The sequence below is a fragment of the Microtus oregoni genome, unplaced genomic scaffold (assembly GCF_018167655.1).
Source record: "Microtus oregoni isolate MIOR12 unplaced genomic scaffold, Mior012 000061F_ref0000440, whole genome shotgun sequence".
Lineage (NCBI taxonomy): Eukaryota > Metazoa > Chordata > Mammalia > Rodentia > Cricetidae > Microtus > Microtus oregoni.
The window spans coordinates 6,051,744-6,072,781 of NW_024543871.1; the positions used below are offsets into that span (position 1 = coordinate 6,051,744).

Genomic DNA, 21,038 nt, shown 5'->3' on the forward strand with positions numbered 1-21,038 from the left:
CTCTGGAGAAGACCGCCCCCCGAAGCCTCGGAAAGCCCGCCCGCCGCCCGTGATTGGTCCGAGCGGTGGAGCCTTTGGCTCCCAGACCCGCCTCCCCACCGCCTCTCAGGTTTCCCAGAGCGGATGCGCCTGCTCTCAGCTGCCTGGGCGGGCTGAAAGGAGCGGGTTGGAAAGTCTTGTTCCAAGTTTGGAGAGAGAGAGAGAAGAGCATCTCAGACATCAGTACCCGCAAGCGGGGAGGAGGCCGGAGAGAAGGACGCGGCGTCTGGGGAGAGCACCCCGGCAGCCCGACCGAGCTCACACCACCCGAGCTAGGAGCGCGTGACGTGCTTGCGAAAGGCAAGAGCGCCTGCGATCCGGGCTGCTCTTGGCTACCGAGACAAGTCCGAGGCGGCAAAGGGGAGCGAACGACCGCGATGCAAGATGGCGAGTAAAGAGAGTAAGTAAGGAGGCCCTGCGGGGCGACGGGCAGGCGCGCGAGGCCGCAGCACGAGCAGGCTAAAGGCGCGAATTGGCATGAGGAGCAGGGGGCGGGGCTGGACCCGAGGCTGGGCGCGCGCCTGGAGGGGGCCTGCTCTGGATGGGGCCTGCTGGCTTGGTGGAGGGCTGCAAGGACTTCCAGAGCCAGGCGCGGGGCCGAGGGCTAGGCACCCTCCCCCACGCCGCCCCCTCCGCGGCCTAGCTCCCTCCCGCGCCCTTGGCTGGGGGGGGGGGGGCGGCGCGGGCGCGGGCGGATGCCGCCGATCCTTCCTTGTGCATGTTCGCAGTCCATCTCAGGGTCGCGGCCATCGTCCGTGTAGGGAGGGGGGGTGGGGAGGCTCTGAAGCCCGCCGGACTATGGCTGCCAATGCTGGCAGGGTGGGAGCTGGGGCCTCCTCTGGAGCGGGGATGGAGGAAGCAGGCCTGTGGGGTTCTGTTGCACGTGGATCTGTCTATTTGAGTGGGTCGTGGCGCCTCTTTACAATACAGGTCATCTTCGAACAGGTGCGAACAGCTATAAAAGGCTGAAACTCTCGATGTTAGATCAATTAATGACCCAGTTTGTTGATCGCAGGAGATACTGATCTTGAACGTGGGGGGGGGTGAAAAAGCTTCCTGGTGTTAGTATTCTCTTCACTTTTTGGAAGAGCAGTTCGTGTGCTGCACGTAATAGGTAAAAGGAAAGAATAGATAAGGTGTGGCCATCTCGAGGTGACCTCCAGTATCCGTATCCGTATTTTGACTTCGATCCTTCTCAGCCACTTATTTGCGGGCTTTCTCCAAATTTCAGTGTTTGAAGATACCGTGGAGGAGCGTGTCATCAACGAAGAATATAAAATCTGGAAGAAGAATACACCGTTTCTGTATGACCTGGTTATGACCCATGCTCTTCAGTGGCCCAGTCTTACCGTTCAGTGGCTTCCTGAAGTGACTAAGTAAGGGTTAAGGGTTTCTGGCAACTTTTATTTTTGCTTAGATTTAACTGCTCTCTCTCTTTCTCTCTTTTCTGATTTTACATACAGTGGCAAGTGGTTTTTATGTTCAAAACTTAAGATTTCTGGCATAGAAATGTAGTATTGAAGGGAGAGACTATTGTGAGACTACTGGTGTTTATAAGAAATGCTCAATATTTTGGCATTCCATGGGTTGTATTAGACCAGCATCTCTGGATTCCAGACCAGTACGATGTTTTGTTATATACATAACAAAAGCTTGATGGATTTTTGGTAACTGAAACATTTATTGATGCTTAAAACAAACACACACATACACACATAAAATCTAGCAACGGAGAAACGAATTTGGCAATAGGTGATGAAAGAAACGGTTGTCATTTGTTTTCCGTATGGAATTTAGGTTGAGATTCTTGTTAAGTGCTTGTCTCAAATATTTGTAAAATTTCTCTGGCATAATTGCTGATATTTACTGAGCCACTCAGACGAGGACCTGGCAAATCTGAGGAGTTTAAGCCTCATAACGAAGTGTGATAGAGGTACATTTTATCATTCTAGATTTGCCGAAGAGGAAAAGGGCTGACAAGTAAAATACTATGCTCAGGTGCACACTACTGGTGATTGCCTGACTTACAAACCCCGGCTCAACCAACCCAAACCGGTTGGCTCCAGAATCAAGGCACCGCCTGCATTAGATTACCTTTCTTATATAGGCATGTACCTTTTCCATAGCAATATGGCCATATACCTTAAAGTATATTGAATTTCTGTGTTAAGAGTCTATAATTAGGATTAAATAAAACTGATACACAAGAAAGATTTTGTGACCAGTTGTAAAAGGAAGCTAATTTGAAGTAAAGTTACTTGTAATGACTAGATTCCATACATGAACATTGAATTAACAGATGGGGGCTTACTTTCTCAAATCTGTGGTGTTTTTTATTTGCAAGTTTTTTTTTAATACTAAAAGTTCATTTTAAAATCTAAATGTACAGGGGCTGGAGAGATGGCTCAGCAGTTAAGAGTATTGCCTGGCTGGGCGGTGATGGCGCACGCCTTTAATCCCAGCACTCGGGAGGCAGAGGCAGGCGGATCTCTGAGTTCGAGGCCAGCCTGGTCTACAAGAGCTAGTTCCAGGACAGGCTCCAGAACCACAAAGAAACCCTGTCTCAAAAAACCAAAAAAAAAAAAAGAGTATTGCCTGTTCTTCCGAAGGACCTGAGTTCAATTCCCAGCAACCACATGGTGGGCTCACAACCATCTGTAATGGGGTCTGGCCTGCAGGCATACACACAGATAGAATATTGTATACATAATAAATAAACAAATATTTTAAAAATAATAAAATAAATTTTTTTGCTTTTTCGAGACAGGGTTTCTCTGTTAAAATAAAAAATTTAAAAAAAAATCTAAATGTACAGATGTGGGAAGAGTTGGGAATGGCTAAATAATGGGGACTTATAGGCATTAATTTTTTTTCAGCGCTGTGGGTTAGTCAAACCCAGGGCCTTAGCATGGTAGGCAAGTGCTTTGTGGCTGAGCTGTTTTTGAGCAGATTCTAAAATAGACTGAGGGCTGTCAGTGTTGCTCAGCATAATGGTACTTGCCTCTATGCCCGAGGACCTGCATTCAGTCTCCAGAACCCACATGATAGAATTGATTGCTGCAAGTTGTCCTCTGATCTTCACATGCACACTGTTACAGACATACACATCCACACAATCAATAAGTAAATGAGTAAATAGTATAAAAAGTAGATTGAAGTGGGTGTGGTGACACATGGCTGTAATTCCAAATTATAAGCCTGCCTGAGCTACATTGTAAGACTGTTTCAAAAAAAAACTAAACTAAAACAAAGGAGAGAGATAGTTCTGCGGCTAAGAGCACTGGCTGTTCTTAAAGAATACCTGGGTTTGATTCCCAGCACCTACCTGGTATCTCATAACCTTCTGTAATGCAGGTTCCAGGGATCTGATGTCCTTTTCTGACTTAATGCAGGTCTGAAGCATGCATATGATGACCAGAAATATATGTAGTCAAAATATTCCTATGTGCCAGGTGGTGGTGATGCACACCTTTAACCTCAGTACTCAGGAGGCAGAGGCAGACGGATCTCTGAATTAGAGGCTAGCCTGCTCTACAGAGGTAGTTCCAGGACTGATGGGCTGTTACATAGAGAAACCCTGTCTCAGAAAAACAAACAAAACAAAACATTCCTATGCTTAAAATCAAATAAATCTTGGAAAAAATTAAAAACAACAAAAAAAATCATGGCCTATATACAAAAGTATCCAGGTTCTTTGGAATTATGTTACATTTTTCTTTTTGTCTTCCTCTTAATCAGGACTTAAAAATTATTGACAATTAAAGGTTCTTTTTAAACCTTTTTTACTTAACTACAGCATAATAGAAAAGAATGGGGCCTGGCGGTGGTGGCGCACACCTTTAATCCCAGCACTCGGGAGGCAGAGGCAGGCGGATCTCTGTGAGTTCGAGACCAGCCTGGTCTACAAGAGCTAGTTCCAGGACAAGCCCCAAAACCACAGAGAAACCCTGTCTCGAAAAACCACAAAAAAAAAAAAAGAATGGGGACTTAAGGTCAGAGACTTGGGTTTGAATCTTGACTCTGCTTATTAGCTTTGTATGCTAAGGCAGGTTGTTTAGACTCATCTACCTTAGTTGTCTCATCTACACATAACTGAAGATGTTAGTATCAGCTTACGTACATTTGGGGGAATTAAATATAGTCTTGTATGTTAAGTGTCTTGTGTAGAGTAAAAACACAGTTACATGATGACTGATGTTGATTCTCCTACCTCATCCTGTTTTTAATTTATTTATTTTAAAGACAGGGTCTTACTATGTTGCCCTGGCTGGCCAGAAACTCACTGTGTAGATAGACTAGTCTAGAACTAGATATTCCTGCCTCTGCTTCTATAATGCTGGGATTAAAAGTGTGCCTGGCCTATTTAGACATTTTTTTTTTAGAAAGGGTTTCTCTGTGTAACAGCCCTGGCTGTTCTGGAACTTGCTCTATAGACCAGGCTGGCCTCGGACTCACAGAGATCCACCTTCCTCTGCTTCCAGAGTGCTAGGATTAAAGGCTTGTAACAACACCGCCTGGTGTTCATAAATAATTTTACAGGTTGAAATACCTCTTTATTTGGACTTCAGCAAAAGCTTTTTTTTCTTTCTTTTTTTTAAGATTTATGTCTATACAACATTCCTTCCATGTATGCTTGCATGCCAGAAGAGGGCGCCAGATCTCATTACAGATGGCTGTGAGCCACCATGTGGTTGCTGGGAATTGAACTCAGGACCCCTGGAAGAGCAGTCAATGCTCTTAACCTCTGAGCCATCTCTCCAGCCCCAAGCTTTTTTTTTCTTTAGACATGGTCTCACTATGTAGCCCTGACTGGCCTAAAACTGCCTGTCTGTCTCTAGAGTGCTGAGATTAAAGACTTGTACCATCATACCTAGTAAACACTGCTTAATGTTACCTATGATGCCTTTTACTTAAAAGTTTTTTTAAAATATTTTTATGGTTTATTTAACTTTATTTTATGTGCATTGGTGTGAAGTATCAGATCCCCTGGAACTGATCTTCAGACAGTTGTGAGCTGCCATGTGGGTGCTGGGAATTGAACCCAGGTCCTCTGGAAGAGCAGTCAGTGCTCTTAACCACTGAGCCATCTCTCCAGCCCCTTTACTTAAAAGTTTTAAAAAATAATACAGACTGAATATTCCTTATGAAGTGTTTAGGACCAGAATCTGCATTTGGGAGAGTTTTATTTGCATATACTTAATGAGTTATCTTGAGGATGGGACCCAAATCTATATATAGCCTAAAAATAATTTTACACTATTTTTAATTGAGACAATTGTCAGCTGTTATGTGTGGGTGCTGGGAATTGAACCTGGGTCCTCTAGAAGAGCAGTCAGTGCTCTTAACCACTGAGCCATTTCTCTAGCACCAAGAAAAAGATTTTTTTGAAATGGTTTCACTAGGTAGTGCTGGCCTAGAACTTGCTATGTAGATTAAGCTGACCCCACTCAGAGTGCTGCCTGCCTCTGTTTCTCAAGGGTTGGAATTAAAGGCATGCACCACCATGGTCTGACTTTAAATAAGGGTTGGAATTAAAGGCATGCACCACCATGGTCTGACTTTAAAGTGTTATTTGTGTAGAAAGAATTTGTGAGATCAAATTGTGGGGTGTTCAAACACTTGAAAATTATAAGAAAATGAAAGGCACATGAATTGTTGAATATTGAGGGCTGCTGTGTGCTGCTTTGTGGGATTTTATTTTGAGGGTATGAAGTGACTTGTACTGTATCACCATATACAGTGGTGGAAATACTGGCTGATTTTTACAAAATGCCTGTCTTTGAGTAACAAGACCCCATTTTACCTCATGTGTCCTTCTGCCTATATTCAATATGCTTTCTAATAATTACTTTGACTTGCCCAAATGATTTAGATTTTTAAAAAGTGTTTATAAACTTAGGATTGAATCTAGCAACATTCAAGGCAAGCTGAATTATATTCTTGTTCTTTGTTAAAAACATTCTTAAGTAACAATGCGTACATAAATATATAATGTGAAAAGTAGGTCCCCTTACATGTTACATACTTCTAATTCCCCCTTCCCTAACAGAGGCAGCTGTTTTCAATTTCTTGCCCATCTTTACAGACTATAGAAGTACATTATCCTTTGTTGATTTTGTGTTTTGGTTTTGTTTGTGTTTTTGTTTTCTTTTGGTCTTGAAGATTGAATCCAGGGCCTGGAGATTACTAGTCAAGCACTCTACCACCAAGCATTGTTCTTAGACTTAAAAAAAATGCATGTGGTTTTCATTTTGAAATATAGTCTCAGTAGCTGAGACTTGAAAGTAGAATCCTTCTGCCACCTCAGCTTTTGAGTAGCTAGGATAACAAGACCTGGCTTTGTTATCTTTTTTTTTCTTTTTGAGACCATCGAACCCTCAAACTTACCATGAAGAATGGGTGACCTCTACCTTTCAGTTCCTGGGATTTATTTTGTATGGTAGCAAGTTTTTATTAAAGAATGTATTGGAAAGCCAATCATGGTGGCGCACAACTTTAATCCCAGTACTTGGGAGGCAGAGACAGGAAGATCTCTGAGTTTGGGGACATCCTGGTCTACATAGACCCCCTCTCAAAAATCAAACAAAAATATATTGGAGACTCTTCTATCACTATGCTAACATCCATTCTTTATAAGGATACCACACAATTTTATTTATGAATACAGTTTATGTCTTTGTTTCCTTGTTGATAAATGTTTAGGTTGTTTCCACAATTGGTGATACAAATAGTGCTGCAAAAAACAGCCTTGTAATAGAGCACATTTTAAACTTGAGAAAGGGTCTGTCTCACTGTGCAGCTTTGGCTGTCCTGAACCTCATTATGTAGACCAGTGAATGGGTCCTCAAATTCCCAGAGATCTGCCTCAGCCTTGGAGTATTGGGATTAAAGGTGTGCACCACCACACCCAGCATAGTTTTATCAGTGCCTTTGAGTTTATCCTATATTGAGGAAAATAATGTAAGTTTAGGAAAGTAGGTTGTGTTTTTAATGATGGAGATAAAAGGAAAAAAATCCCTATGTAATAATCAAGTCATGGTAAAACTGAAATATTTGCATTTGATTCAAGAGAAAATTTTTAAGATTCCTCTAGTTTAGCCTCTTAGAAAGGTCGTACAATAAACAAAGCTGTCTATCTACCTGCTTTAATTTACCTACTGGTCTTCGTTTTCTTCCTTAACCCCACTTAAATAGTCACTTTTTGTTGTTTTCTTTTCCAAAATAATTCCCTTATGAGATATATTTAAGATCATTTTCATTTTAAGTTACTTCCCTGTAAAGGTTTTAATTTGTCCCAAGATTTCCTAAAGTACATTATTTTACTACCCACCCCAACACTAGAAATTGAACCCAGAGTTTCATGCATAGGAATCAAATACTGTACTACCAAGATAAATCTTTTTGTTTTGAATCAGGGTCTTTGTTTAGTTACGCACACTTACCTTTGAACTCATTACATGGTCCTATAGGCCTCAGTTTGTGATCATCCTGTCTCAGCAGCCTGAATAATTGAGATTATAGATGTAGGCCACCCAGCTCTAGAGCCTAAATTATCTGTTATTTTTGCTGAGTAAAAATAAGTGTGTACATGCCTATCCCCGCATTTTTGGCTTGCTGTGTGTGCATCAACTAAAACTTAACCCCCAAAGTAACTACTGCTTAGCTATGGCTACCTATTCTTTTCAGGCGTTGTGTATGTTTTACCATAAGCCAAACTTTACCTTGTTGGAACTTAATTTTGTAACTTACTACTAAATAACGTGTAGACGCCGGGCGGTGGTGGCGCACGCCTTTAATCCCAGCACTTGGGAGGCAGAGGCAGGCGGATCTCTGGGAGTTCGAGGCCAGCCTGGTCTACAAGAGCTAGTTCCAGGACAGGCTCCAAAGCTACAGAGAAACCCTGTCTCGAAAAACCAAATAAATAAATAAATAAATAACGTGTATGCATAACCTCCAAACCTTTTTGTTATTGAAAGTCACTGATAACCTTTGTAGAAGTGAAATTTAGGAATAAAAAGATAAACGGCCTAACTTGAATGTTGGTGGGGCCTAGAGCCCTACTTCTATGTGGGACCATGGTACGTGGTTAAATTGCTGTTCTAGATAAGACAAATGGGAAAGCATTATTGATATGTAGCAACACAAAAATCACTGTTTGGATCAAGGTCCAAGAGGCATTGGGTAGTTTTTCAGCTTCAAAACAAGGTAACAAAAACAGTAACATTGAGAATTTTCATTGCATAGGCATCATAAACACAAATAAGTGGTTTTATATCTTGCCATTTGCACTTAGGCTAATTTTTAGGTGAAGAAAATGAGACCAGAGGGAGACTGTGCTTTAAACAATTGTATATAGCTAGTTGTAGTTTGAACCAGGATATAAACACATTTTTCCTGAATTAAACACTTTACTCATTCTATTTTACCTCATTGTCTCTTACGGAAAAAAAAGAAACATCTAGCTTATTAAATGTCAGCTGTGTTAAAATGTGTCTAGGGGGTTGAAGGTATAATTTGAGTAGGAAGCTGGAATATATGTGTATATGGACTATGATGTAGATGTTGGTGTGTTTGAGGAGTTGATCTGTCTTCAGAGTGCTGTTCTAGGAAAGGTAGCATTTATGATGGTAATTGAGGTCAAGGAAGATAACTTCAGTGGAGGGGAGAAAAAAAACAAACCTTCATAAAAAGAACATTTTCATGTATTTGAAAGTATGGGGATAATAAAACTGGTAACTAGATGGGAAGCAGGTTTATAGTTGGTCCTCTATATATTTCTTAAAGAAATTTTAATGTATTTTGAGGAAAACAGATTGAATTTGTTAGTAACTGAAAAATTTGTGTAGAGTTGGTGTGACTTTTTTTTCTCCTAAACAGACCAGAAGGAAAGGATTATGCCCTTCATTGGCTAGTGCTGGGCACTCATACATCTGATGAGCAGAATCATCTGGTGGTTGCTCGAGTTCATATTCCCAATGATGATGCACAGTTTGATGCTTCCCATTGTGACAGTGACAAGGGAGGTGGGTATCCTGCACATTACGATATTGATGACCAAGAAAATATTCCTTCAAAGCATGTATATTAAAATTTTATACTGTTAGCTTTAGGCTTAGCAATGTAACTTTAAAGAACTATTCATGCAGCATGTATGTCAAGTTTTCACAATAACATTTACAGGATTTAAAAATTTGGATCATAGTAAATTGGTTAAATACATTATGGTATGTTTTAAAGTATTACTCAGCAGTTTAAAATGAGAAAAAAAACTATATGCAGTAGTACAGAAGGTGAGATTTTTGTCAGTGATCACATCTTAACAACTGAAAGACTAGTTTGCTTTAAAAATTTAATCCATGGTAGAACTATATTAACTTCTATGAGGTAGATATCAGTATAGTGCTGCAAATGGGCTTTGAGAATAAATTTCATATGGCAGGGAGCCTATATTTTGGAGATTTTCTTTTTCTCCTCAATTTGTGTTCTATTTTGTCAGTAAAAACTGTTGGGTTGATTGAATTAAGCGACTTACGAGTTTTAATTCTGACTGTATGTTTTGTGTGTTTCCGCACTCTAGAATTTGGTGGCTTTGGTTCCGTAACAGGAAAAATTGAATGTGAAATTAAAATTAATCATGAAGGAGAAGTAAACCGTGCTCGTTATATGCCGCAGAATCCTTACATCATTGCCACAAAAACCCCATCTTCTGATGTATTGGTTTTTGACTATACAAAACACCCTGCTAAACCGGGTATGTAATAATAAAGCCAGGCCATTACTTAAATTAACATCTTTTTTATTCAGTATGGTAATATTTTAAAAATCATTTCAAGTACTACACTATGGAGACTGAAGAGATGACTCAGCAGGAGTTAGGAACTCTGCTTTCTCTTCCAGAGAATCTGGGTTTGATTCTCAGCACCCACATAGCACCTTACAGCCTCTGTAACTCTAGTTCTAGTGGCTCCAACACATTTTGGCTTCTGGGCACCACATATGTATATGACATAGACGTACATACAGACCAAACACCTATACATAAATAAATAAAAAAACTAAATAGTATATACTGTCTTAATATTTAGGTTTACAAATTGGGGTAATCCTGTAACCATCTACAGGTTTCTGTAATTCACCAGAAGAATCTTACAGCAGGTTACTTGCAGATGTAGTTTATTACAGCAAAGGATCCAGAGCAAATGCAGAAAAAAAAAAGAGCATTAGTCAGGTAGATAGGCAGTAGATAAGTCTCTAGAGGGAACATACACAGGCTTCTGAGGTACTTTTTAGGGTTAAATGGGACACACTTTTTCTATAGCAGAAAACCACAGGAATATGTGCTAAGTGACTGTCCAGAGAAGCCTGTTTGAGTCCCAGGGTCTGGAGTTCCTAATGGAAATCTGGTCACAGACTCCATGTCCATTCATGGTAATGAAAATCAACAGCTTCAACAGTAAAATTAGATGAATCCTTGATAGACAGTCCTACAACAAATTGCTACAGCATGCCTTCACTGCTCTGAGAATGTCACATTCTGAGAGGCTGGCCAAGGGTCATTCATGGATGGTTTCAGGCTACCCCACAGATATGCAAGGACTAAATGAGTGGCAAGATCTTCTATGTTAGATAGATTTCTAAAAATTGCCTTTGGGTGAGAATATGGGGTGCTAATACACTGATTTATGGGATAGATGTAGTTTTCAACATTTTTATATTGGTGATAATACTAAATTTTCCAAAATCAGTCAAAGCAGTTGTAGGTTAGATGTGCTCCTTATTCTTGTAGAATTGTTACTTGGTTCACTGAGTGAAGGAGTCTGAAACTTGGCTCTTACCAAGTCTGATAAACAGATAACTTAGTGGTTAATTTGTTTTCTTTATTTCTCTTAGATCCAAGTGGAGAATGCAATCCTGATCTTAGATTAAGAGGTCACCAAAAGGAAGGCTATGGTCTTTCTTGGAATTCTAATTTGAGTGGACATCTCCTGAGTGCATCTGATGACCATGTAAGAACCATGATTTCCTTCTGTATCTTATATTAAGAGTAAAAGAGTCATAGACAGATCTAAGCTAAAGGATCTCTGTATAGATGCAAAATTTTCTAAGATAATGCCATACATTGTTGTGTTAACATTTTTCTAGGTTTTAAGACAGTGGCTGCAGACTACTCTGTTAAGAGTCTTAGGTTATCACAAAGCTCTTTGAAGATTGGAGGGGTACCATTGTTTAAAAGAAGACTGGCAGATTAACTTTTTATATTTATTATTTAAGTGTAAAACTCAACAGGTTTTATTTTGTTCAAAAGTTGTGTATTCATTGTTACTAATATTAGACTATTTTCATTAGTCCCCAAATGAAATTATACAGACATTAAGCAGTTACTCCTTGCTAAGTCCTTCTGCTAACAGCAGCTGTAGCTAACCCACTGTGGCCTATGGCCTCCTAAACCATGAGCTTTGACAGGTTTACAGTGCAATATTTCCTTCCTGTGGAATGGGCCTCTCACATACAAATAAAATAAAGTGGTTAGTCACTTCTGTAACAATCTTGCCACTATTGTACCAGTATGTACATTTTGCCTTGGTATGCAGAATTCAGAGCTGAATAAGATTGTTAATGACTTTTTTACCCTTCTGGAACCAGGGTGGAGGTGGAAGGCTAGCCAACAAGTAGAAAAAGCTTCTGTCTCAGTTCCAGTTTGATTTCTCTATCCTATAACCATAGGCCATATTGTCTTCAACATTAGGATCTTACCATTTAGTTCTGGTTGACAATAAATCACAGTAGCAATTGTCTGTTTGGTTAAATAAGATGTTAACTTTTAAATCTGACATTTTTATAGCTTTAGTTCTTTTTCCTTCTCCCTTAGACTGTCTGCCTGTGGGATATAAATGCAGGACCAAAGGAAGGCAAAATTGTGGATGCTAAAGCAATCTTTACTGGCCACTCAGCTGTTGTAGAGGATGTGGCCTGGCATCTGCTGCATGAGTCCTTGTTTGGATCTGTTGCTGATGATCAGAAACTTATGATGTAAGATGGAAGGTTCAGTGGAACCATGATGGGTGATCTGGATGACCATCACTGATTGATAGACTGAATTTTATTTCATTAAAGTTATGTTTTTGGCTAAAAATGAGAAATAGCTTGAGTGGCGATAAACTCAAATTAGTACAGATTAGAGTGTGTGGCTATAGAGCTGCATTAAAATCATTGAACACCTTGCTTCATAAGTAACTACTGACACGAGAACAATATACTGAAATTTGACAAGGCTAATTATTACATTATTCTGTAGTCTGTTTTGTGTATACCGAAAATAGGCAATTAAGATTAGAAAGCCAATAAAAAGGACCTAGAAATAATTGCTCCAGTTGTTATCTGGAGGTTTAAAATATGTCATTTAGTAGTCAAAATCTAAATTGCCACCTGTGTATGGGTGAGCACATCAGAACTTGTGCAGAAAGGAATAAGCCTCTCCTGAGTCAAGCATTTGGGAGCTATAAGTGTTGTATGCCTTGTGTTTCAGATGGGACACCAGATCCAATACTACTTCTAAGCCAAGCCATTTGGTGGATGCACACACTGCTGAGGTCAGCTGCCTCTCATTCAATCCCTACAGCGAGTTCATTCTAGCAACTGGCTCTGCGGATAAGGTTTCATGGGTCCCCTCCTTTATAGTGTTTACCAAGCCCTGTTATTTTGTACTTTATGTATTATAGAAGTCATTTTCATTTGGTTTCTTCTCTATAGACTGTGGCTTTATGGGACCTGCGCAATCTAAAACTAAAACTCCATACCTTTGAATCGCATAAGGATGAAATTTTTCAGGTATGTGACATTCTTTTTGCAAATTTTAAGGGTGTTCTTAAAATTTTTTTATTTATAATTGTGTGCATTTATATAGGCATATACAATATACATGTGGGGGGGTCAAGATACCTTCAGAGAAGTCAGTTTTCTTCTACTACCATGGGATCTGGTTGGTGAACTCAAATTTTCAGGGTTTTTTTTTTTTTAAGATTTATTGTGTATACAGAATTCTATATGCCTGCAGGCCAGAAGAGGGCGCCAGATCTCATCTTGGATGGTTGTGAGCCACCATGAGGATGCTGGAAATTGAACTCAGGACCTTTGGAAGAGCAGCCAGTGCTCTTAACCTCTGAGCCATCTCTCCAGCCCAGGGTTTTTTTTTTGTGATAAGCACTTTTATTCATTAATCTGTCTTGCCAGCCCAGTTTTTTGATGTCTTTTTGTCAGGTTATAGTGACTTTTTTAGTGTTTTTTTTCCCTAAGATAGGGTTTCTCTCTGTAGATTTGGGTATCATGGAACTCATTCTGTAGATGAGGCTGACCTTGAACTCATAGCTCTTGATTGCCTCTGCTTTCCTAGTGCTGGGATTAAAGGTGTATGCTACCACCACCTGGCAAATTTTTTCTTTGATTTGGTGGGTTATTGGACATTAAGTTCTTGTCAAAGTTCCTCTTGGTTTTACTATATGTAAAACTATCAGGATGATGGATTTTTGTTGCTGCCATTGTTTTTGAGAAGCGCCCCCCCCCCATCCAGAAGTAGAAGAAAAATTTCAAGAACAGAGTCAGTTTGAAATGTATGTTTCAAGGATTCTTTAGTTTAAGAGTGACACTGTGGTGGATCCACTAGCAAAAAAAGGTCTTATACATGGTTTTAGAATAGAGGATTATGGGTTAGGACAGACTGAATAGTTTTAAAAGTTTCATAAATGGTTATGGGCCTGAAAAAGTTTTCTTGAGTTTCTACCTGAGTTCTTTGGTACTAGAGAATTTGACTTTTTTGGGTGCAGGCTGGGGGGGCAAGGCCCTTTAAGAGATAGGAGATGGAGGTAAGTGGTAGAGGAAGCACAAAGCATTGGGTTAAGACATCAGGGTAGTGGTTAGGGGTCACTTGAAAGCCTTGGGCCTGAAATGGATGTAGAATGTGAAATGGGGAAATAGGGTTTAGAATGATAGCTACAAACCAAGGAACGGAGAACTCTTTAAATAAGTTTTTGAAATATCTATTGCTAGGTTCACTGGTCTCCACATAATGAAACTATTCTGGCTTCAAGTGGTACTGATCGCCGCCTGAATGTGTGGGATTTAAGGTAATGGAGGATCTTGTGATGAGGTACTGCACAAGTGTGCTAATCTGACAGATTACATAATAGAACTCAAACCAGGAAAGTCATTTGCTAGTCCAGCTTCAATAAGCTTAACTACCTAAGAGTTTTTGTTCTGTAATATAAAAGTAAATCAGCAAATAAGAAATTGCTCATGAGTATGGTGCCTCTGTGTGTGTATGTGTAGCACATGCATGCCAGGTGCCCACAGAAAGCAGTAAAACAGCATCAGTTCCCCTGTAACAAGAATTATGGATAGTTGTAAACCGTCACTATGTTGTAGGTCCTTGGAAGTAAACTTCTGTTCTGCATGGGCAGCAAGTGTTTTTTTATTTTTTGAATTCATTACTATTATTATTATTATTTTGGTTTTTTGAGACAGGGTCTCTCTGTAGCTTTGGAACCTTTATTGGAACTCGCTCTGTAGACCAGGCTGTCCTCAAACTCAGATCTGCCTGCCTCTGCCTCCCGAGTGCTGGGATAAAGGCGTGCGCCACCACTACCCAGATCAATAAGTGCTCTTAACTACTGAGTCACCTGCAGCCCTGAATTTTGTTGCTGCTCAAGTTTGAAACTCTGATATATGTGTTTTGCTAATTAAAACACCTTTTTGCTGCACATGACTAGAAATGATGTAGTTCAGTGAGATAGCTAGCATATAAAAAGGCAATGGGTTCATTCTCTAGCACCACAGTCATTAAAATATTGACTATATCTCATTGGAATCACATAGCATATAAGCAGAATTACTGTGTTTGTGTGTGTCGGGGTCTTGTGTAGCCCAGACTGGCCTCAAACTCCTGATATTCCTGCCTTCCTCTTCCAAATGCAATGATCATAGGCTTGCACTACTATGCTCAGGCCAGAGGCTGCAGTAGACAACCACAAGTTCAAAGCCATCTTGGAACTACATAATCTGACCCTGTCTCAAACCAACAAAGAAAATTTAATTTGAGGGGCTAACTCAAAAAGATTTTTTTTGTCTGTCATGTGTGGGGCCCTGGGCTCAAGCCTATCCCACCCCAAATTCATGACATAACCATTCTTTGTCTTATACATTGCATAGCCAAAAGCTGCTATATTGTTAGACAGATGTGATTTGCTAGAATGCAAAAGGCCTAAAGAATATAGAGGCTGTACATTACTTTTGTATGTGTATGAATTGTGATGCATCAATACCACCGTTAAAATATTGAAGGAATTTTAAGCTAATGTTTATTATGAGCAACATATCTCCATTCTGCAACTTTAATTATGAATGGCTCCAGCTCATTTCTAGGAAATAAACCACAATACTATAATAGAAAAATAATCCTAAGTCAGTGGTTCTCAACTTTCTCAACCTGCATGTTGTGACCCCCCACATAAAATTATTTTTGCTGCTATTTCATAACTATAATTTTGCTACTGTTATATAAGAGTCATAATGTAAATATCTGCTTTCTGGTGGTCTTAGGAGACCCCTCTGAACCCTGAGGTTAAGAACTACTGTCCTAAGTAATTCTCATAGAGAAATACTTTTTTAAAAAAGATTTATTTATTATATATACAACATTCTGCCTTCATGCATGCCCGCACGCCAGAAGAGGGCAACAGATCTCATTACAGATGATTGTGAGCCACCATGTGGTTGCTGGGACCTCTGGAAGAGCAGCCAGTGCTCTTAACCACTGAGCTATCCCTCCAGCCTGAGAAATACTTTTATAATGGATGGGTAGATAAAAAACTTCATGGAAAACTTTTTGATGATGAATGTTTTATTCTCTTAATAGTAAAATTGGAGAAGAACAATCTGCAGAAGATGCAGAAGATGGGCCTCCAGAGCTCCTGGTATGTATTAGGTTAAATATCAGATGCATACTATATTTCTCATTAGTTTATCTCAGGAATGGGTCAGAGCTTCAAGTTTTAGCTTGCCAGTGGTTTCAAAGAGGAAGTCTAGGAAGTTATTGTGAATAGGTTCTGACATTTATCAAAAATGTTAAATACAGCCCCAGAAGTTTTCTGGAAATGTTTAAGTGACGGTAACTTGAATATAGTATCTGAAAATCTTTTGAGAGTAAGCCCAAGACACAGGTGTTTATTAACTCCCACTTTGTGAAAGCTCCCTAGTCCCTTTGGCGCTTGTGCCCAGCAGCCACAGGCAAATAAAGGATAGGAGTTTTAGATAGACCAGTAGGTTCGGCACTCATTGTAGCTTAACGAATAATCTGACCACCCAGGAAGCTCAAGCAGGAAAGGAAAGTCTCGACTTTTGAGGCTACAGTGGACAGCGTGTTACCCTGAGGAAGGGTAAGGGGAGCAAGTAAAATTATCTCTCAATAAACTGATACCAGAACCAGATGGTGGCATCTAAATATTTTATTGTGGCTTACGTATTCCGAAGTCTTGTTTGTGAAGCAGAGCCTTCATGGTTTTATAGTATTTTCAGAAAGTTATTTGTCTATAGGCAGTTTTCTCTTTATATATAGTTGCAATAATTTTATAATATAGTCCTTATGAAAAACCACTAGGGGGTTAGTGAGTGAGATAGCTCGGGAGTTAAGAATACCTACTGTCCTTGACAAAGGACCAGAGTACAGTCCAGTCCTCATACCAGGTAACTCACAATGATCTAGAGGAATCTGGGATCTGACACATCTGGCTCCTATGGGTACTGCACCCACGTGTATATATTCAGACATACACATAAATAAATACTTTTTAAAATCTATTAAGATTTTGCTGTATTCAAAGAAAACTTGAAGTCAAATAGTACTTTCACTATTTAAGAGTAATAAATTTGGAGCTAGATAGCTAGAGAGGTTCAATAACTAAAAGCAAAGGGGGGGTCAGAAGTTTGAACCTGGCCTACAGAGCAAGAGCCTACTTGGGACAGGGGAGGGAGTATGTGGCATGAGATTGTTCATTTGTAACAGATTACCATACCATTCACTTATGGGAAGTTGTATCCCCCCCTTTTTTTCTTTTTTTTTTGTAGATGGCCTCTAGCCTCAGCTTCAAGTGTTGATATGATTTTTTTACTGATAAAATTAGGGAGTTTTATTTAGATTGAATATAACCTAGTGGGCAGAGGACTCGTCAAACTTTTTGTTCTTCTGATGAATCAATTCCTCTAAGTGCTAATATGAAGTATATTGGGCACAGTGACCTTTTTTGTTTTGTTTTTTCGAGACACTAGTTTCTGTGTAACAGCCCTGACTGTCCTGGAACTTGCTCTGTAGACCAGGCCGGCCTTAAATTCAGATCTATCTGCCTCTGCCTCTTGTGTGCTGGGATTAAAGGTGTGCACTATCACTGCCTGACTGGGCACATTGCCTTCTTATGAGGTAATCTCTTGCAGAAAATAAGATCCCTTCTTGGGTATTTCTTGGGAAAGTTCATTGCTGCAGTTTGGATCTTAAGAGTCTTAGTATTTTTTTTTAAGAAAGGAGAGGAAGAATGGCTACTGTTAAAGAGGGCTAGAGAACACCCAGGAAATTTCCTTGGTTAGGCCCATAAAAGAGTACATGAACATACATGTTGGAAATGCTTGGTTACAGGAAAATGTTTTTATTATAGGCAGAGGCCAGAGAACTTAGGGATGAAATGTCCTACCTGCTATTTAAGATATGAATAACTTGCTTGAGCTGTTTGAATGTGTGGGCACATGTGTGACTAGAACATAGCAAAATACTATTAGGTGTTCACTGTAGTATTCTGGTCCTTTTTCTGAAAGTTTGGAATTTTTTAGAATATTGGGGGTGTGAATCGATTATAGAGGTCAGGTCACTCTAACTCTAAATTGTGGGGCAGCCTAAGAAGGCTTCTAGAAACTATTTTAAAGTCTTGAAAGTTTTACAATAGGAAAGGATATGAAATCAAGACTTTCGTGGGTTTTTTTTATTAAGTTTATTCATGGAGGACACACTGCCAAGATTTCAGACTTCAGCTGGAACCCCAATGAACCTTGGGTCATTTGCTCAGTGTCTGAAGATAACATCATGCAGATATGGCAGATGGTGAGTTGAAATATTTTTTTCATAACTCTTGTAAAACTGTTTCGCTGGTGATAGAATGTAATAGAAATCTTTTATTGTTTAGGTATAGTATGGGAACAGTTTAAAGAAACTTTTTCTGAGCCTGGAAAATGGCTCAGGGGGTAAAGCGCTTCCTTCCCAAACCATATGACCTAATAATATCATTGCCTCAAGTAAAAGTGGAAGGAGAGAACCAACTCCACAAAGTCTTCTTACCACCACACATTCACATGTGTATACAGAGTAGTAATAGTTAAAATTCCTAAACCTTTTCCATTTTAACAACATAGTAAGGTTTAGTAGCTCAATACCATTTTATCCACACATTCATATAAGTAAACATGCACAACATCTGCTTCACATTTGTCGTGAACTGTCAGCGGGAGCCTTGACATTGATTGTTCTGGTCTCTGGTATCATCAGTGCAGTCACAAGAAGAATATGGGAGGAAAATGTTAAGGTGTTCAAAGATGCTGAGTTTTCTAATGAGGAACACTAAATATCTGACTTTCTGAGTTAACCATTCCAAGTGATGCTTGAAAAAATTTTAGAAAATGCCTTTTCTTAACAGTGATTAAATAGTAAGTATGTGGGTGACTAAGTATGTCTAGGGAACTTATATATTGGCAAATAACTTAAAGGGTACTGAACACTAAAGCAAATTGACAGTAAATTTTAAAATGTATATTCACAGATATAAATTCTGTTTTTACCTGTGAATTTATTTGGTTATCTCCAGGCTGAAAATATTTACAATGATGAAGAGTCAGATGTCACTACATCGGAACTGGAGGGACAAGGATCTTAAACCCAAAGTATGAGGTGTTTCTATTGAATGTATTGCGCCAAAAAGGCATTGTATAGTAGGAAATGTAAGTGGGATGGCTTATGGCGTTCTTTACCCTCTCATTCTAGCACTTTCAAGTGAGCTTTTGCGTATTGTATCATATTGTAGCTGTTAGGGGGAAAAAAAGGAATGTTGCTTAAGAAAGGACATCATTATTGTTTTAAAATACATGTTGCTGGGTATTGCCTTTGATTCAATTGTTTTAAGTCCTCATTTTCGCAAACTTTTAAGTGCTTGCTGCAGTTCCCAAATATGCAAGATACCTTTTACACTTTCCTTTCAACACTCTTGATTGGCTTTGCAGAAATAAAGTTTTAAAATAAAGTTTGCTTTGTTCTTTTAGAAGCTGGGAATGGGTGGATGTATGTGCACGCTCCCATACATATCTCCTTTCTCCAGGAGAAATAGGTAAAATTGTTCCTTTGGATTTGTACGCAATTAAGGCCACATGGGCAACCAAAGAATACACGAAAGCTGTTAAATTCATCATACATATTTACTTAATCTATACAGAATCGAGTAGATAAAATCAGATTCACGTTAGTGAAAAATCTCTACAAAATGTATTTGAAAAGCAAAACAAGACTGCCTCTTAACAATTCATATCCTCATGAATGACGTGGGCTGTAAAAATAAAGCAGTGTGTTTAGCACAAACTAGAAGATATCTGCATCATTTTTTCACAGTTATTTCCATCTACAGTCTGAAAGAGGTAGATTTTTCTGCAACACCTGAGAATTGAATTGTAATAACCAGGTGTGTAATAAAGGCAGTTGCATACATAACTAAAAAATACTGGTCTCAAGACCAGGAAATGTACTTCTACAAGTCTGAGGATGAAATGGCCTGATATCCAAGACCCAAGTTTTTGCTACATTTTGGGGTCTATTGACACTATAAATATACATCAAGATTGCATGGTAGTGCACCAAATGCAGTAAGTGAATTCAACATTTAAACCTTTTCTGGGCCAGCCTCGTAGCATTACAGTGTTCTAGATTATGGTAGATACAGGGCGTGCTACAAAGCCACAACACTGGGCTGGTGAGGTGATCACTTTAGGGGAGGGTATCCTTCTCTGAGGTCCCATTTGTTTTTATTCACAGAGTAATGGGAGGAGGAAAGATTCTGAATACATTACCAGACAGAATCACTGTCCTCCAAACATGTAGCTAAAAATGCACGTAAGCCAAAAGCAGCAGGCCAGGACAGTTAGTCACATTGCTTTATAAAGCCCTTGAAAATATGCAACAGGTTCAAGATTTACAGTCTTCCACACAGGACAAGCACCACAAAAAAATGTGGCAGGCTACACACGTGGCTTAATAAAATGTTAAGAGCTGTGTATCCAGCAGACTTATGAAATGTGATCATTAGTAATAATTTCAAAGTAGATTATATTTCTGATATACCTTCAGGGGAAATGATCCAGTATTTCTAGTAGCTGAAGGTGGGAGAGTATTTATGAGGCTATTGGAAGGGATTGTTCTTGTTTCTGATGAACTGACAGTAATAATCAACTTTATGAATTTCTTCTACTGTCTGACCCCTTGATTACATGACCAATGCGGAATAGTTTTAAAAAGATACTCTATTCCCGCGACTGTTTTCTATTTTTGGACAGTTTTCAATTCTTTGAATCCAGTTTAGACCATGAATGTCACAGGAGTTTACAGATAAAACTTTTAGCAAAGAGAAATGGAGTTTATTCAGTCCAGTAAGCAATTCAACAAGTGTCAGTCAGTCTGAAAGATTTGCTGAATAGAATGTGGTATTATTTGAACCTTTTGAAAAATTACTTTATAAAGCATTTCATTCCAAATTATACCAAAATAATGAAGACCTTCTAGCAGTTTGCATGGCTGAGCCACATTCAACACTGAGAAAACAAAAAAACTAAGACATGTTTTGCTTAGTTTTGAAATTCCCCAATTTAAAGTATAGAAACATTAATACTGGTTTGTTTTAAGTGACAACATCTAAGAAAAGAGAAATGAA

General features: G+C 39.3%; 1 protein-coding gene across 1 annotated transcript; it reads left to right on the forward strand.

The window, feature by feature from the left end:
• The first annotated feature begins 228 nt into the window (after positions 1-228).
• LOC121439473 (histone-binding protein RBBP7-like) lies at positions 229-19,308 on the forward strand. Its single transcript, XM_041639967.1, has 12 exons — positions 229-439; positions 1,271-1,415; positions 8,917-9,062; positions 9,617-9,790; positions 10,930-11,045; positions 11,909-12,069; positions 12,566-12,692; positions 12,790-12,867; positions 14,083-14,159; positions 15,947-16,004; positions 18,065-18,175; positions 18,933-19,308. The coding sequence occupies exons 1-12, from the start codon at positions 424-426 to the stop codon at positions 18,999-19,001; spliced, it is 1,278 nt and encodes a 425-aa protein (XP_041495901.1). The 5' UTR covers positions 229-423; the 3' UTR covers positions 19,002-19,308.
• The last annotated feature ends 1,730 nt before the right edge of the window (positions 19,309-21,038 follow it).

Coding starts and splice junctions, on each gene's coding strand:
- LOC121439473 (XM_041639967.1), top strand. Junction 12,693..12,789: donor CAACTGGCTCTGCGGATAAG/GTTTCATGGGTC, acceptor TCTTCTCTATAG/ACTGTGGCTTTATGGGACCT. Junction 14,160..15,946: donor CTGAATGTGTGGGATTTAAG/GTAATGGAGGAT, acceptor TTCTCTTAATAG/TAAAATTGGAGAAGAACAAT.